This window comes from Geotrypetes seraphini, chromosome 11, assembly GCF_902459505.1.
Source record: "Geotrypetes seraphini chromosome 11, aGeoSer1.1, whole genome shotgun sequence".
Lineage (NCBI taxonomy): Eukaryota > Metazoa > Chordata > Amphibia > Gymnophiona > Dermophiidae > Geotrypetes > Geotrypetes seraphini.
In genome coordinates, this window is record NC_047094.1 from 36,953,524 (window position 1) to 36,972,347 (window position 18,824).

Consider the following 18,824-nt stretch of genomic DNA (forward strand, 5'->3'; position numbering starts at 1 on the left):
TTTAAAAAATTTTCAATTAAAGCTAAAAAGGTCTCAAAATAGTGACTGGACATATCCTCTCTCTAGCAGGCCACCATCATGACCCCCTTCCATCCCCCTTTGGGGCCTTTATCCACCGAGACCTGTCAATGCTCTGCCATCATCGCTTCTCAAATCCTCGGCTTCCTAGTATCAGCGTCACTCCATGCTGTACATCGTGCATCACCCAGCCACACATGCATAAGTAGCACTGGAGATGATAGATGTTTGTACAAACTGCCTATATATATATATATATATATATATATATACATACATCCCTCTGCCACTATTACACTACCTAGTTACTACCCATATATTGTACATAACTGATCTAGGGCATTACCTTGAGCAATATGTTGGGGGGGGGGGGGGGGGGTTAGGCATCTTCTGGCATTGCTTTATGGAAAGGGCAAGGAAGGGCTAAGCACCATTCCGTTTCCCGTAGTGGTACACTGGGTGCCACAACAGTTAGTGTGGGATGGTGTGGGCAGGACCAGAACACACATACACCACCCATCTCATCCACTGGGAGAAATGTGCCTTTGTCCAATACTCTGAGCATGCATTTTTCAACTTGTAAATTTAGCTTTTAAGGAGTTTCTTCTTTACTGTATATTCTTTAATGGAAACCAAGTAAATAAAATGGGCCAAAATGATCCTTTTCCTGCCATCATTTTTAATATTTCTTTGTTAAAGATGTCCCACAAAAAAAAAAAGATGTTAATATTTATAGGCAACTTATCCCTTCAAAAATACTGCCACTAACTAATCCCACTAACTTAACAAGCCAGAAGCAGGATCACAGATCAATCCAGTGAGAACAGAACAAAAAGATTCTCACTCAGTAAGAAACCGCTGTTAATAAACTGGACTGAGAAGAAAACAGAGTTTACTATAATGCAAAGTTAAAACCCAGAAAAAACAGTGGGAGAACAAAATATGGGGTGATGTGGTGTAGAACGGGCTGGGGAGGGCATCAATGGGAACTCTACTAACTTGGAACATGAGGATGTTACTGGCCAGGCTTATGATAGATATCCTGCAAACAGGATGGTTGGATAGGCTGGAGAGAGCTTGGACGGCAACTTCATCATTTGGAACCTGGTGCAATACCAGGTGGACTGTACAGTCTATTTTCCAGAAATATCAAAGAGGAGGCAAGTTAATTTAATCATGAATTTTTAATGGATATAACTAATGGGCAGACTGGATGGGCCATTCAGGTCTTTATCTGCTATCATTTACTATGTTACTATGTAACTTACCGACAGCCAAAATAAAACTGCTAAATGTGCTTCGTCTAAAAGGAAGGCTAGTGCATATACAAACTTCTTTCTGTCTCCATCTGCTGGTCAATGGATACAACATCCACTTGTCTGGCCTGAGCCTATGTATGATAAGGAAGCAGCTGTCTCAAATCATCAAGGCATGGCTGCGGTCATAAAAAACGGGCATGAATGAAGAATGAAAGTGTTTCTTATAGTCATTGCATTTGTTGATTATGAATTACAGGATTTGGTCTGAAATCCTCCCATCTAGTTTTCTGGCCTCTCTCATCTCATTTTTCCCCATATATTTTTTATTCTCTTGCAAACAGCTTAGCTGCTTTTTAGATTGATTTGTGGTATATCAAATAAATATGAACTTAGATTGTGGCTACCTGATAGAGAAACTAATGCTTTTTGTGCTGAAAGGCCTCTTCAGTTCTCAATGGAGATGTTTTTAAAAATACCTGATAAGATAAAGTTGCAGTGCAAACAGCAATGTGTTTTTGTAGAAAAGGGGCTGTTTCTGAAGAATTCCATTCCCTTTGATTTATGTTATGTGAAGTAATATTTCATGTTTTGAACAAAAATAAATGCCTGGTTGTTTGGTCAAACTTTCCCTTAAGGCTGATTTTTAGCTGAAGACTGGTGGTCTATTATTTAGAAGCATATTTTTTTCTCTCTTTATCCTTTCATTCTATCCAGTTATTGCATTTTAAATTGCATCTGGCTATGTGCTATTTTGTACTGTAAATTGTGAAGCTTACAAGTACCAGTATATAAAATAAACTGCAGTAGTGTGGGCTAGAAATATTGGTGGGCATTTAAGTATGTGAGTTGGGTAGTTATGTTTTTAGATGTTATATATTTGAATTTTTACTTGCTTCAAACTTAATTTGAAAATGGAGGTAATCAAATGAAAAATATTAAAGATAATAAAAACTACCTTTTTTTTCATTGTATTGCACTTCTGCAATCCACTAAGTCAACAAGTGCATAACATGAGCAAGATGGAGCTTGTGTACACTGAATGACTGTTTTATAAGTTGAGAGAAGAAAGGGGGCTCATTAACTGATCCAAAAGGGCTGGCAAGGAGAATTAGTATCCAGGGACATGCTGATACAAAAATTAGCCTGGTTTAATGGGGAGGAGAGTCAATAGTAGACAAAACAAAACAAACCCCCACACTATTTTCCATTTCAGATATAATAAATAAGAAACAAAAATATCAAAAGTTAATTATAGCATCCCATAAACCCCAAGACTAATGGTACAAATAGGTTGTTTTATGGCCTTGTGTGCTGAAACCGTGAACAGGTTTGGTTAAGACATTCATCAACTCACAGATATACCAAATATAGACTATGTGGATTCCAACCATTTTTCTTGGGTCCCCGCCATATAACAGCATCATCAGGACTGTTGAGCAGGAAACCAATTGACATCACTGCTAAGTTGTCATCAACATACTGAAAGAGAATAGATGGACAAATGAAAGCCCACTTTAAATCAATAGCCAGAACTTGCACCACAATTGTAAAATGACTTAAAGCAGTTGCATAAAGTAGCAGTTAACACACCGGGGTGTGGTTGCAGTCATATAAAAAAAGGACATGATTACGCAACGCCCTTGTGGAAGTCATTGCATTGGTTGCCTGCAACTTACAGGATTCAGTTTACGTTACCGTCTTTAGTTTTCCAGCCCTTAATTCCCACAGAGGAAGCAAAAAGAAGAGATGTACTTCTGGAACTTGGGCATGGTTAGCTACTGATCACTTTAAAACACTTCAAATCAAAACTGAAAATTTTTTTATTTCCCGATGCTTTTGAAATCTAAAACTATGCCTTAAAGGCCCATCTCAGACAGGATTCCCTTGCCCTTTTGTAATTCCCCTGAATGTCTCTCTATCCTATTTATTGAGTTCCCCCCTTTTATCCTCCTGTTTCTCATACATTAGTACGTCTTATTAATGTTGACTTGTATTGTTAATTTGTAAAATCCTCTTTTTTATAAAAAAAACTGTACACCACTTTAGAAGTACGAAAGGCGGTATAACAAACCAGGACAATTCCCAATGGAAACAGGAAAACGAAGGGATGATGATTATAACACAGATGGTACACTACTGGAATCCTAGCGATGGCAATGGCTTTTTTAAAATAATAATGATTTTCAGCTATTTGTATTGTTTCAGCATTGAACAGTCTCCTAATTTAGGGGTCTCTACAGCAAATATACAGGTACTAAAGTCTCCACCCCCAGACAGATTATAACAGAAAGGGAACATGACAGAAGCAGGATTTGAATGCTGGCTCCCTACTTCCTAGCCTTTTATTCTGTTAAACCATCCTCTGGCTGAATTGTAATTTCTGAAAAGGATCCCTTCTATAGCAAGATGCATTTCTTGGACTTTTACTTAAGCTCTAGAGGGTGGCTTGGAAAATAATAAAGTCCTGTAGTTTCTACAGCCAATATTGGTCGCTATACCTTAAGAAGGATATGGCGACACTCGAGAGGGTTCAGATAAAGGGTATGGAAAACCTTTCATACACTGAGAGGCTGGAAAAACTGGGGCTCTTTTCCCTGGAGAAGAGGAGAATTAGAGGGGATATGATAGAGACTTACAAGATCATAAAGGGCATAGAGAAAGAAGAGAGGGACAGATTCTTCAAACTTTTGAAAACCACAAGAACGAGAGGGCATTTGGAAAAGTTAAAAGGGGACAGATTCAAAACCAGTGCTAGGAAGTTTTTCTTCACCCAACGGGTGGTGGACACCTGGAATGCGCTTCCAGAGGGCGTGATAGGACAGAGTACGGTATTAGGGTTCAAGAAGGGATTGGACAGTTTTCTGAAGGAAAAGGGGATAGAGGGGTATAGATAGAGGAATACTACACAGGTCCTGGACCTGTTGGGCCGCCGCGGGAGCGGACTGCTGGGCACGATGGACCTCTGGTCTGACCCAGCAGAGGCACTTCTTATGTTCTAATAAGGTTTCTATCTTACTTTTATATGTATTGTTAACGAACATCATATGTTGTGTTCTCAAGAGACAAAGAAAAATTGACTATGGGCTCCTTTTACAAAGGCGCGCTAGTGGTTTTAGCGCAAAATGCCACGCGCATTAGCCGCTACCGCCTCCTTTTAAGCAGGTGCTAATTTTTCGGCTAGCATGCGCTCAAAACGCTAGTGCACCTTTGTAAAAGGAGCCCTATATTTCATTTGAAAGTTTAATAATTTTGATATTGATTTATTAAACTTTAGTTAAACAGTATGCAAGTTCACTTTCACAGTACAAGATGACAGCGTGATTCTCCAAATACTGGTTATTAAAATTCAAAAGCAAACATTCGACCTTGTCAAGAGAAAAAAATAAAATTCAATTGTTCCAAAGTGCTCATGGAGAGCATTAAAATATTGTTCCTTGTGTAGTGTCATCGCAACATCCTGGCATTAACTCCCTATCAGATCTCTGATAAGACCAGCAACCCTCAGCTAAAACCCCTAAAAATAACTACTCCTGGGGGAACTCGATGGAACCACAAAAATTGGTACAAGGTGGTTGCGAGATCAGCAGCAGCATGCACAGACCCCAACAAGAAGATGGCAAGGTTGGCCAACAAAAACACTGAAAAGAAAGTTCAACCCAAAGGGTGGAAAGCGGAGCGAGGCCGGCTTTTCCAGTCTGTGTGGATTAGACAATAAGCTGCAGCTGCATTATTTTCTGCTGCAAAAAGATTAAACTTTGGATGGCATGAGCTGCTGCTGCCTTTTACTGCACAGCTGAATGGTGAAGGAAGTGGTAGGGTCAAGTATGGGCAAGACAGAAAAGAGCTGGGGAGTTAAAGGAAACAAAAAGGAAAGAACAAAAAGGATAGAGACAATATTTTGGTTTTTTTTTTTTAAAATAGCATGCACGTAGTTTTATTCTTTTACAGGAGTAACAAGACTAAGAAAATGTTATTTTTGTTATACAGCATGAGTGGCAAGATTGTTTAAAAAAGCTCTGCACTATGCATTAACTTAGGACTCCTTTTACTAAGCTGTGATAGTGGTTTTAGCGCGCGCTTAGCGTGCTCAGAATTGCCGTGCGCGCTAGACGCTAATGCCAGCATTGAGCTGGCGTTAGTTCTAGCCGCGTAGCACGGGTTTAGCGCGCGCTAAAAACGCTATCGCAGCTTAGTAAAAGGAGCCCTCAGAGTTTCTCAAACTGTGTGCCACGAGAGATTCCAGAATTTTACTTTTTAAAATTCCTTTCATAAGTATACACTAGAATATGTGTACGCCGCGAATGCAAGAATCTATCAATATTATAAGCGTCTGCGTATGTAAGGACACAACCACCCAGACAAGCATCATTCTTTGACATGATTGGCAAGTAATTTTTGTTTTATTTTTTATACAGTAGTTATCCTAAATTGAGCAACAAAGCAATCGAGGCTTTGTTACCGTTATCTTCTTATCTTTGCAAACTTGGATTTCAGCTCTGACAGAAATTAAATAGAAAAAGAGAACGACTGCAGTTGGTAAATGATGAAATGCATGTTGACTATCAAGCTGCATTCTCGTCATTTGCGCTCAAAAACAAGTGCATCCATCACATCAATTAGCAATTCTATTCTATCTACTTTAGTTTCACTGTTGTTACAATTACCCATACATAGCTTAAAGAACTTAGGGCTCCTTTTACGAAGGTGCGCTACAATGCCGTGCACTAACCCTGCGCTACACGGAAAATACTAATGCCAGCTCTATGGAGGCGTTAGCATCTAGCGCGCATTGTAGCGCGTGCAAAAAACGATAGCACACCTTCGTAAAAGGAGCCCTTAAATAAATAACTCTCAAATTTAATTTTTTGTTGGTTTTGCAATTTTATAATTTCAATTATAATGTGCCACGAAAAATATTTGCTGTTTAGTGTGCCAGAGCTAAAAAGGTTTGAGAGACAACTGCATTAACTTCTGCAGCAGAGTGCTTGTGAAAGAGCATTAAGCATAGAACTTACCACAGGAGACCACCCAGAACCACTCTGGTGCACCTAGAAGTAAAAACGAAACAAAACAACTCACTTTTAAAGGATTAAAAAAAATATCACAATTTGATGTCAGGAACATGCATAATTCTCAAAGAACTATGCAAATTCCTGTGAAAAATATGCATATATTTTCAGATCTCTATGGACCCTCCCAGTATTTCAGAAAATTGCAAACTGAGCTAAATAGACAAATTGCAGTTATTTTTTTCATTTTTTTGAATAGCGATTTATATTGAATGTCACTGGGTTTGTGGACCAATCTGATACACTTGGACTACTTAATAGATATATATGGGAAGATAAGTTATTGTACTGCATACTCAACACTTTTAGGCAATTTCTTCTACACTACACATACGAGAGCTGGATGATTGTGTACTGAATACAAATGATAGCTCCTTCTGAGGCCCATATTCTGCCCAAGCCCCGCCCCTGACCCACCCAAGCTCCGCCCGACTCCACCCCATAATAGTACTAATTGTATTGCAATTTCTTCCATCCATTTTTCATATACACAATATAATCTTAATACATAATGATAATCACAAAATTTTAAAAAAACTGAAAGCACACTGTATGCAGGGAAAATGTTAATTATCATTTATATTTGGTATTTTTTCAAAGAGTCAAGGCATATGACTAAAATATGCAATGTCACCTTAGTAACAACTATAGAAAAATAGACAGTGCAAAATATAGAGAGCAGATATAAATTCTTAAACTGACACATTTTGATCACTAAATTGAAAATAAAATAATTTTTCCTACCTTTGTCTTGTGATTTCATGAGTGTCTGGTTGCACTGCCTTCTGACTGTGCATCCAATATTTCTTTCTTTCTGCCTCCTGCATGCTTCCTCTCCTCCGAACCTCATTCCCTTTCCCAACCAACATCTCTCTCTGTCCCTCCATGAGTCCAACTATTCTTCCTCTCTCCTCCAACCCTATTGGCAACATGTTTCACTCTCTCTCACTGTCCACCTGTTTTGAGAGATCCAGGCATCTCTCCCACCACCTCTACTGCCACATCCAACATTTCTCCCTCTCTCTCATCTCCCAGATCATGTGCAGCATTTTTCACCACTGCCCACCAGCAGGGAGGGAAGGAGGGATCCCCGGAAGCAGCGGCTTCTACAGGGGGACAGGCAGGGATCCCCGTCGGCAGCAGGGAATATCCTCTGCAGAAGTAAGGCCGCATACTCCTAAGGATACATGTACCACATGTTGAGAAATATTGCTATAGAATTTAATGAAAGTGTATAGAGAAGACCATGTCGTAGATCTACCTTTTTCTTCCGGAGGAATTGCCATCCGGAGGTTACTCCTCTGGTCGAATGTGCTTTCAACAGTACCGGCAGTTGTTTGCCACAGACAATGTGGTGGAGGAGATCGTTGTCCAAATCCACTGGGAAATGGGGCCTTGGAGGCTGATCTGCCTCAGCTCATCTCTTTGCTTAGTACAAAGAGATGGTCCGATAGATGAAACTCAGTCACTTTCAGGTAAAGTAAGAACACTGCGGACATCCAGAAGCAAAGCCTTGTCTTTCTTCTTATAACCCCTTGGGTTGAAAAGCTGGTAGGTCTGACTTCATGATTGATGTGAAATGCTGAAACAACCTTTGGCAAAAAGGAAGGTACTATACACAAGGTCACTCCCATTTCTGTGATCTTCAGAAACAGTTCCTGCATGACAAAGCTTGCAATTCTGAGACTCTTCTGGCCAAGTTAATTGCAACTAGGAATACCGCTTTGATCGTAAGATCCATGAAAGAAGCTTCCTCCAAAAGCTCATACGGGCCCCTCCTAAGACCCTCTAAAACAATGTTGAGATTCCAGGAAGGAAAGGGATCTCTGATCTGAAGCCTGAGCCTCAGGGCTCCTTTGAAGAATCTAATAATGTCTGGGTAAGCAGCCAAGGAAACTCGCTTCCCTCAGCCTCTAAAGCAAGCCAGGCTTGCTCATCTGCATCTTAAAGGATGCCACTGCTAATCCCTTGTCCAGGCCCTCTTGAAGGAAGGCCAGTACCGACGATACTGGGGCTTTGTTGAGCTCGATTCTCCTTATTGCACCAGCACTGAAATTGTCCCATGCTTTGGCATATAGTGGATGATTTCTTGGCTTTCAGTAGGGTGGTAACGACTACTTCTGAATATCCTTTCTTGACTAAGACCATGCACTCAAGAGCCATGCTGTAAGACCAAAATGACCCAGATCTTCTACAGCAATCAGCCCCTGTGTGAGCAATTCTGAATTCACCAGGAGCCGGAGACAATTGGATGCCTGGGCCAATCCAGGGCCATGAGGATTGCCCTCCCTGGGTGACATGCTATGCGACGGGCCACCCGGCCCTATCAGGGGCTATGGAGGAAACTTATATGGCAGTCTGAACTTTGGCTATAATTGTACCAGGGCATCCAGCCCTGCACTTCTGGTCTCATATCTTCAGTTGAAAGACCGAGGCGCTTTCTTGTTGTGTACTGTTGTCATCAGATCAGACATCCCCAACCTGCCTTGGAACACCCTCAAGGTCAACGACCACTCTTCCGGGTCCAGCAACTAGAGTGAAAAACCGCAAAACTATCACAAAATAAAAAATAAACTGAGCAGATCAGAAGACACCTGTCATGCTCACCTGCAGAAAGAAACTAAAGGGAGCAGCAGCAGACTCCTCGGAGAAGAAGGTTTCAAAAGCTGTGCAACATCTTTCTGCAGTATGCTCGCAAGAATAGATGAGTACCCTAAAGTTCAACATATCATTCCTATTACACTGGAAAATGTATTTTTATGTAGATGAGCTTTTTATGATGCGGCAAACTTATTATTTACACATCCTGGATATTTCTATTTAGAAGCAAATCCAATAGACAATGCTTACCTGCTCACCTTCCAGACCCATCATTTTTGGAATGGATGGTCCGCAAATGTCAATATCGAGCAGAGCAACCTAAAAAATGCACATCAGGAGTAAAAGAAAGTGAGAACTGCCCAAACTATCCATTCCCTCAAAACAGCAACAAACAGAGGGAAACTTAAGATATATCACTCTTGGGCAAGATTCATGGAATTGCATTTGCAGTTACAGCACCTCAAATTTGGAACTCCCTGCCCTCCTATCTGAGGGAGGGATCAAACATTGATAAATTTAAAGGAGGATTAAAAAGCTTCCTCTATAGAGATGTTTTTACTCTATAACTTAGGACTCTCACAATCTTTGAAAAGGCAGCTCTAAACTAACTTTTTTCTACCCTCTTGTGATGTCCTTAACTGTTTTCTTTTCTGATAATATTGTATTTCACCCTCTGCCCTCTTGTTTCCAGTTTGTCTGTCAGTCTCGTCCAAGATTTGGCTTTTGTTAATTATTTTAATTTTGCTCCCCTCATTTTAATTGTACTGTATATCGCCTAAAATGTAAATAGGCGATTAACCACATTTTTAATAAAACCTTAAATCTTACAATTACAACCCTATCAACAGTAATACAATAGCACTGAGCTTCCAAGAAATGCAGGGAAAGGGGTTTTAGAGGAGGGACTTAGGCTCTTGCTGTAGAAACCTTCAAATTTGACTTCTGAAGACACCCCCCTCCCCCGATTTTCCCCATAGGCCATTCACCATTGTTATGTGGCACCTGCCTGTTTCAGCATAGGAATTCAGCTGGAACAAATGAAGAAGAATCTACCTCACAGATTCACTGGTCAAACCTGGTCTTCGGTCTGCCAGTCAGACCGAGACGCAACTCCTAGAAAACCTTGTTATGAAGGGGAGTTGGGGGGAGGAGGCCCACACAGCCAGCCCACTATTAATCTTGGCTGAGTCAAGAAGGAATCAAACAGCCTGCCCTCAAGCTCTTGAAAAAAATGCGAGCAGCTATGCAGGGGATGGCTCCTGAGCTTCATAAGATAGAAAAGCGGGCTGGCTAGCTATGTGTTCCTGAGGGCCGATCCTGCTAGCAGCAGACTTCAGCAGCGCAAGTCTGCATCTTCTCCCAGGCAGAGGTCCTTACAAGCGGGACCCTCTGGGCACTGAGCCTCCAATTGAACACGTGGAAAAATACCCAAAAATAATAAAACTGCAGGAGCGGAGCAGAAACACTTCTGAGTAACTTGCTTGTGGGAAACAAATGAGGCGGCAGGAATAGCTCCAGGGAAAGAGGCACCAGAAATACTAATGTAATGTTATACTATTGGCATAGATTAAGCTTTTTAAATAAATTAAAAACTAGGTGTCTTATAGAATCAGGGCCAAAAGTAACAGAAGGCAGAGCCATAATAAAATGAGCACCTTCAGTTAAAGGCACAAATCAAAGTGCAGCAAAAATCAGGACCTAGTAATAAGAAGGAAAGCAGAAGGACGGCATAAAATTGAGGGTCAAGGTGATATTTTTAAAATATCAATACAGAATGGCTGCTGTAGTATCATATGTTCTAATTTAAATGTCTCAAATATGGAGACATGAACTTTCATGTTAAATGAAATGTTCAGTGTACTTTGCAGAGAATATTCTTTGGAAATAAACAAATCACCTGCCTAGAAACAAATTTGTTGCTAATGCTTTGCACCACCTGTGAAATTTTTAGCAATAACTTTTCATTATTTACCTTCTGCACCCAGTTAGTTAAGCTAGGAATCTACAGAATACATCCAGGATGTTAACAGCCTATTAAATTATGCTCACTGTCTAAATGGTAGAACATCTAAAAGTTTTTCTGTGTACATCATGACAGGCCCGAGCCTAAAAACTAGAACAGGGTATATCCTTTTGGAAAATGTGGTATTGATAGAACTGCACAAACCAAAGAGAACTGACACCAGAGAATCCACAGAGAATGAGTCCAAGAGAAACAAAGAAAAACAAAAAAAACCCCACTGTGGAGTGATGATGATCCTGAAATGGACTTTAATGAAAGAATCAGAGTTCCAAATATGCAATGAAACAATCCACATACAAATCAAAAGGACCTAATTCGCTAATGGTGCAGGACCCAACACGGTCCACGTTTCGACAAGATGTCTTCTTCAGGGGTCCCTAAGAGTCTATGATGATGTACACGTGAAAAAACTGTTGTGTGGAGAGACAAATGCTGCTGGAAACCAAAGCAACACAACAGTTTTTCCACGTATACATCATCCTAGACTCTTAGGGACCCCTGAAGAAGACATCTTGTTGAAACGAGGACCGTGTTGGGTCCTGCACCATTAGCAGATTAGGTCCTTTTGATTTGTACGTGGATTTTCTATTTTTTTTTGTGGACTGTTTTATTGCATATTTGGAACTTGGATTATTTTATTGTATATTTGGAACTTTGATTCTTTCATTAAAGTCCATTTCAGGTTGATAGAACTGCAAAAAATAAAGTTTACAGACAAAGGATATATGGAAAACACATATAGAGATATAAATTTGAATTGTCTTCCTTTGAAAGGGGAAAGAACCTTTTCAAGGAACCAGACTTTTTTAAAAAGCAATCAGTTACTGTTAAGGACTCTGTTCTCTGCCTCTGCTTGAAAGCAAGATTTAAATATGGCAGAAATAATTTTCTAGGGCAGAATCAGCCCCACACAATAGAAGCTGTTCTTTATGAAAGACATTCATGCAGCTCCTGTGCACACAGTCAGTCACCTTGCATTCATTTTTCAAATAATTTTTACTGTAGAAACCCAGGGATCCTAACACAGGTTCATAGAGATTATTACAGTAAGATACCCCCCCCCCCCAACAATAAATGCTACCAACCTGCTTTGTTTCATCCTCTGCCAATCCATGGACTAAGTGGGCACTAAAAGTGCTCTTGCCAACACCTCCTTTTCCTGATAATACCAAAATCTTGTGTTTCACCATTTTCATTTTCTCTTTTATTTCCTGTATAGCTGTACACGAAACAAACATTCTTATACCATTCTGGGTTAGATCAAAGGTCCATCAAGTCCAACATTCTGTCTCAGACAGTGGCCAGTTTTAGAACATTAGAATATACCCAAATAAATCTCAAAGACCAAGTCAATTTTTTATAGCTTGGTACCAAAGATGAGCAGCAGCTATCACATCTACTTGGCGTAGAACTGCGACTCTCTCTCTAGGAAAAATGTGACTAAAATCAAACAATTCTTTCAAGGCATCTTTCCTAGAAACATATCCAAACCCATTTTGAATCGGCTACACCAGATGTCTTGAGCACAGCAAGATTAGACCAGAGGACATTTGCAAAGAGCCATAACATTTGTATTTTTAGAAAAATGACATGAGAGAGAAGATTGAGGTAAGAACCTAATATTTCCTTCTTGTATAGAGGGACATTAGTCTTGAACAACTGGGTAGTCACCCTCAAACCGCAAGTTTGTTTGCAGGAGATGTCAATCATTTTCTTCAACTCCACTGCCTTCCCCAGTAAGCTGTGCTGCAGCTCCTCAGTTTGTACCAAAGCAATCAAATACCACTGTAAAAAAAAATTAAATGGAAAGGAGGGAATACGGGAAAACTCCCCCACTAACCAATACTGTACTGTTCTGCTCTGTAAGCAACACGAATAAACATTGCAACTTTCATAAAATGAACCTTAAAACAAGATGGAATAAAGAAGCAACCTACCCGAGTGCAACCAGCACTAACCGTTATGGATCTTGAGATACCCAGTCTCTTGATAAAGCTGAAGCCTCTTCACTCTGCGACCCTGCTTCACAGAGAAAAACAAACAAACAAACATCTATTAAGACATACCTGTCTGTGGCAGTTAGCTCAGTCCCATGCAGCACAATTCTTAAATCTGAAGCAGACAAAACATGAAACACTGTCAGAGTGGGCTTCAAAACTGATGTGCCTCTTTACAAGAAAGAAGATTGAGGTAAGAACCTAATCTTTTCTTTCTTGTGCCAAGAGTCTTGTGCCAATCAGTCTTGAACAATTGGGAAATACCTAAACAGTCCCTGAAGTCCAGGGTGGCATAGATGAGCCTAGCACTGAGAAACCAAAAGTTGTGTCCAGGGGTTGTGTTCAGGTGAGTCACGATATCAACCCTGTAGAACTTAAAAAAAGGTATGAAGTGTGGCCCAAGTAGCCACCCTACAATCTCAGGCACAACTGCCCAGGACTCCACCCACGAAGCCACAATACCTCTGGAGGAGTGTGTTTTTATAGAAATCAGGAGCTGTTTTGCACACTCGATGTGAGTTGACGAAATGGCCATGTGACTCCATCATGAAATGGAAGCCAGTCTTCCTTTGCAGATGAAATTTGTCAATACAAAGAGATCTGAAAGACGAAACTCATTCTTCACCTCGAGATATCTTAGGAGGACTCTCCTAATATCCAACAACTTCAGCATCATGTCCTGTTTCTTTGAATCCGTAGTTCTAAATGCAGGCAGACAAACCTCTTTGTTAACATGAAACGCTGAGACTATCTTTGGCAAGAAGGAAGGTACTGTATGGAGCAAAACTCCAACCTCCATAAATTGAAGAAATAGTTCCCTGCAGGACAGGGCCTGCAGTTCCGAAACTTTTCTTGCTGAGGCAGTGGCCATCAAAAATACCGTCTTCACTGTAAGGTCCATCAGGTAAGCTTCCTGTAAGGGCTCATATGGAGCTCGACAGAGAACCTTAAGAACTATGCTAAGACTCCACAACAGGCGGGTGAAGTCACAACGCCCCTTTCAGAAATCTGGAAATGTCCAGGTACGAAGTCAAGGAACTCCTATCCACTCTTGCTCAAAAGCACAACAGACCTGTGAGCTGCATCTTGACAGAAGAGATGAGACTGCTAGGCCTTTTTCTAGATCAGCCTGGGAAATTCTAGAACTGCAGAAACTGTCGCACCACCTACAAAACATTTTCTAAGCCTTCACATAGGCCAAAACCGTTGCTTGCTTCTTGGATTTTAGGAGAGTGGCAATGACTCCCTCAGAATATCCCCTGTGCTCTAGAGATGAGAGCTCAAAAACCATGCCATAAGCCTAAAGTGTTCCGGAACCTTCAGGGCAACTGGACCATGAGAGAAAACAGTCAGATATAAGATGGAAGCATCAGTTAACTTCTACATCAGATGGACTAGATCAGCGTACCATGGTTGTCGAGGCCAGTCTGGAGCTACCAAAATGATTCTGGCCTATCATGGGTTAAGATGGAAACAAGTAAAGGCAGACCAGACTCTGTCCACCTTTGTACTACTGCATCCATGCAGGTGCTTCCGGGATCATATCTTTGGCTGAAGAACCTCCTGGCTTCCTTGTTCTCCACTATCTCCATCAGATTGAAGGTCTGTCACTCCCAGCAATATATTATGCAGTCAAACTCTTTCTGCAACAGGGACCATTCTCCAGGATCCAGTGCTTGATGACTCAAATCGACCTGAACACTGTCCACTCCCGTCACATGGGTGACAGGAGTACATGCAAGTGAGCCTCCGCCCACTTAAACAATAATTAGGCTTCCATTTTCAATGGAGTGCTTTTGGTGCCTCCCTGCCTGTTGATGTAGGCTACCGCCATGGCAATGTCTGAAAAGACCCCAACACTTGCAGATAATGCCAAGCTATGGGAACTGGCCTCGCCAGAAGCTCAAAATCTGGTTCCACAATTTCCATCTGCATGGCTCTGGAAAACACAGCCCTCCGCCATGTTGAAAAGACCCCTAGGTACTCCAGGGATTGTGTTGGGTCCAGATGACACTTCCAAAAATTGATTTTCCAGCCCAGATCTTACAGATGTTTGGTTCACCATTAACTTCCCTTCAGAACTGAATGGGGCTCTGATCAGCCAATCGTACAGCCAATGGATGTACCTGGATTCCAGATTTGTGCGTGGTCACTACTACCATCACCTTGGTGAAGGTGTGAGTGTGGAAAACTGAAAATATCACAACACATACATTATTTTTCCTGTGAGTCAGAAAAATGGGAATATACAGATAAGCCTCCATGAAGTCTAGCAAGGCTAGAAATTCCCCTGGTGCCATTGAAGCAATGACCGATCTTATGGTCTCCTTGTGGAAATGAGGAATCTTGAAGGTCGCATTTACTGACTTGTCCAGGATCAGTCATATACATCAGGTGATGTATATGGAATGTCTGCCTAAGGCCAATTCTGACTCTGCCACCAACTCTATGACTCAAATGGCTAAGAGCTGTATTACCTTGGCTAGGTACTTTCCCCATCTGGAGAGTCTAGAAACAAGTCTAGCCTGTAGCCCTCCTGAATAATGTCTAGAACCCATTGGTCACCCAAAGCTCCTAGTAGGCCAACAACCTGTTCCCTCTTTGTGTAGAGGATCAGCCGTGGACCTGGCGTCATTGTTGTTCTTGAAGGCTGAAAAAGGTCGGGGACCAGAAGACGCTTAGCACCTCTGCATCTCTACCTAGAGCCCTGGTAGGATCTCTGTGCAGTAGATTCTTTGGTATACTGGTGGAATCTGCTGGAGCCACAAAAATTACTCCAACCCGAACCCTTAGCATTCCTAGAGCAGGTATTCAGAAACAACTTAGCGCGTCACTCCATTACACTGGTCATTAGGTCATCCAGACCCTTGCCAAAAAGCATTTGCCCTAGGTTTGAAAGGTAGCTTGCTCAGTGTGGCTTTGGAAGTCAAATCTCCCATCCGCTACCTAATCCAGAGCATTCTGTGGGTGGAAAAGAGTAAGCAAAAACTTTGCCCATGACTCTGAACATGTCATATAATGCATCTGCTACATAATCCATCCCCTCCAATACTAAATGAGGATAAGCACTATCATCCAACAAAGGTGCATGACACAATCTAGTATGCACAGCCCGTGTGATGAAGGATGCAGTGGCTGCTGCTTTCAACCCTAACGCTAGGGCCTCAAACTGCAGTTTCAGGACTGAATCCAGCCTGCGACCCTGCACAAACTTTAGGACAACACCCCCTTCACTGGGCAAAGAAGTCCGCTTGGTAACCTGTGTTACCAGGGAATCCACCTTAGATGTTATCAAATACTGCTGAAACTCCAGTGCTTTCAGATACAGCTCAGACATGGCTTTAGCCACTTTCAGGGGTCCCTCAGGGTCCTCCCACTGCTCCTTGAGGAACAGCGTAATGTCCAGACGCGAAGGAAAACATGTAGTCTGAGCTTTAGAACCATTCATCACTGAAGACTGAGTAGTAGTAGACTGCGGAGACTCCAGCTTTAATTTCTGCAAAGCCTTCGTGACAATACCTAAGAGACCTCCAGGCTTACACAGTCTGCACACTGTCAGATCATCTCCCTGATCCAAAGCAACCTCCCGTCTGCTGGTCGCCAGCATCAGTGCGAGAGACAGAACCTCCATAACACGGACTGATCACTTTGGGAAAGAAGTGGCATGAAATCTAAAACCAAATCCCAATCCCAGCCATTGTCCAATAGATCATTCAGGTCTGCAGCTGCTCCCAGACTGATAAACCCTGCGTTCCAAGGGGGCTGATCCCCCTACACTTCTGCCTATGCGGTCCCATAGCAGGCAGACTGAGTTTTATAATTCAAATAAGCATTATATAAAACGGTCACAAAATCTAGAGTAAAGACCTGCCCAGAAGGGACCACTGCCCCCTGGAGGAGCTCCTTTTTGCTGCCTTGAGTACCCACATCCTCCTTGCGGAGCTTCTTCACCACAGATGCTAACTCAGACTTTGCCGCCCCTGGGTTTTATCCCCAGAGCAACCCAGCTGAAGTCCAAAGGGGCTGAAACAGAGGTCCTGCCCCCCCTCCCTCCTGTGCCACACAGCATACTGAACAAGGACAGTCCTCCGCTGGCCATCCAGCACAAATATGGCATGAATCTACAACATCAGAGCAGGAGAAGTCCATCTATGCTGTTTTTAAGCAAATGTGAGGCAAATTAGAGTACACTGAGGCTTTTAAAAGAAAACGGAAATCCAAGATGGCAGCCACGGCAGCAATTTTGGCACCAAAAACGGCTCCAAATGGCTAAAATAAAAAATTCAAAAACACAGAAATGGAGATTTTAGAAAGAGGGGACCTCCAATCTGGCCCCAGAAACTCTTAAAAGGGAATTTTAGATATAACCCCCCACCCCATTATTTTTCTCTTAGGCTTCAATAACCAGATTTACTCACTATGCCTGCTTCTGCTGGGAACTGATGCAGTTGCCCCAGCAGCTGAAAGGGAGATATTTCTGCTTCACCAGATGCTTATTTCTTCAGACTGCCAGCCGATCCAAAATAGGGTGGGCTGAAGACCTCAACCCCCTTCTGACTCCTTGTGTAACAACAGGAAAAGAAAACGTAGCCAGCCCCACTCCACCCCTCTGGTCCGCCTCAGGGCCCCCACAACCAGTGCTTGAGCCCCTGCCTAAATCAGGGATGAGCTTTGCTCCAAGGGAATGGTCCATGAGCATCCACAATGATTACAGCAGGCTGGCCAGCCAGGTACTCCAGGGAGAAGCCTGCTAGCTACAGAATCCTGCACCCAAGGTCTGTGTCTCTCCTGCAGCCAGAGCTGTTTCAGAAGGAGCCTCTGCAGCACAAAAAGCCTCGCAATTTAGGATTTAAAAAAATCCCACAAATAAGAAAACACGTCAAAGCAGATCAACAAAACATTTTTATAATTCACTTGCAAAAGGAAAACTGAGAAGCTGCTGCCCAGCCTACTGAGGAAGGAGGCAGAGCTGAAGAAAATGATTGACATCTTTTGCAAACAAATTAGCAGTTTGAGGGCGACTACCCAATTGCTCAAGATGGATGTGCCTTGTGCACTAGAAATATGCATTCAGAACAGCATGTAAGTGATACAAAATATATGACAAGTCCATAGCTTCTGATCATCTCTTTAATGGTAAAACCTAACATTAAAAACAAAACATATTGAATGTCAGTCTGGTTTTATTTTAAAAAAATTCATAAGCAACAAGACTCACTTATATCTTAAACCCCAAACAGCACAGTTACTTACCGTAACAGTTGTTATCCAGGGACAGCAGGCAGATATTCCCACACATGGGTGACGTCACCGACGGAGCCCCGCAGCGGACAGCCTCGAAAGCAAACTTGCTTGAAGATCTCGATCTTTCGAGCACTGTACCGCGCATGCGCGCGTGCCTTCCCACCCGAACTAGGGGGCGCATCTCCTGAGAGGATCCTCAGTTCAGATACCTAGCCAAGAAGCCAACCAGGGGAGGTGGGAGGGTTGTGGGAATATCTGCCTGCTGTCCCTGGATAACAACTGTTACGGTAAGTAACTGTGCTTTATCCCAGGACAAGCAGGCAGCATATTCCCACACATGGGTGACCTCCAAGCTAAGTAAAAAGGGATGGAGGGAAGTTGGCAATTTACAAAAAAAGATTTTGCAAAACAGATTGGCCAAAGTGGCCATCCCTCCTGGATAAGGAATCCAGACAATAATGAGAGGTGAAAGTATGAACCGAGGACCAAGTGGCAGCTTTGCAGATTTCCTCAATAGGAGTTGATCGAAGGAAAGCTACAGATGCCGCCATAGCTCTAACTTTGTGGCCTGTCACTCGACCTTGCAGAGGAAGACCAGCCTGAGTGTAGCAGA

General features: G+C 42.2%; 1 protein-coding gene across 1 annotated transcript in view; it reads right to left on the reverse strand.

Annotated features, from left to right (window-relative positions):
• Positions 1 to 18,824, reverse strand: part of NUBP1 (nucleotide binding protein 1) — a 45,338-nt gene that overhangs the window by 12,441 nt on the left and 14,073 nt on the right. The window contains exons 4-7 of the mRNA XM_033963142.1: positions 12,056 to 12,189; positions 9,197 to 9,265; positions 6,293 to 6,325; positions 2,666 to 2,756 (exon numbers count right to left, since the gene is read on the reverse strand). Coding sequence (XP_033819033.1) covers positions 2,666 to 2,756; positions 6,293 to 6,325; positions 9,197 to 9,265; positions 12,056 to 12,189 — 327 coding nt within the window. The remainder of the gene's footprint in view (positions 1 to 2,665; positions 2,757 to 6,292; positions 6,326 to 9,196; positions 9,266 to 12,055; positions 12,190 to 18,824) is intronic.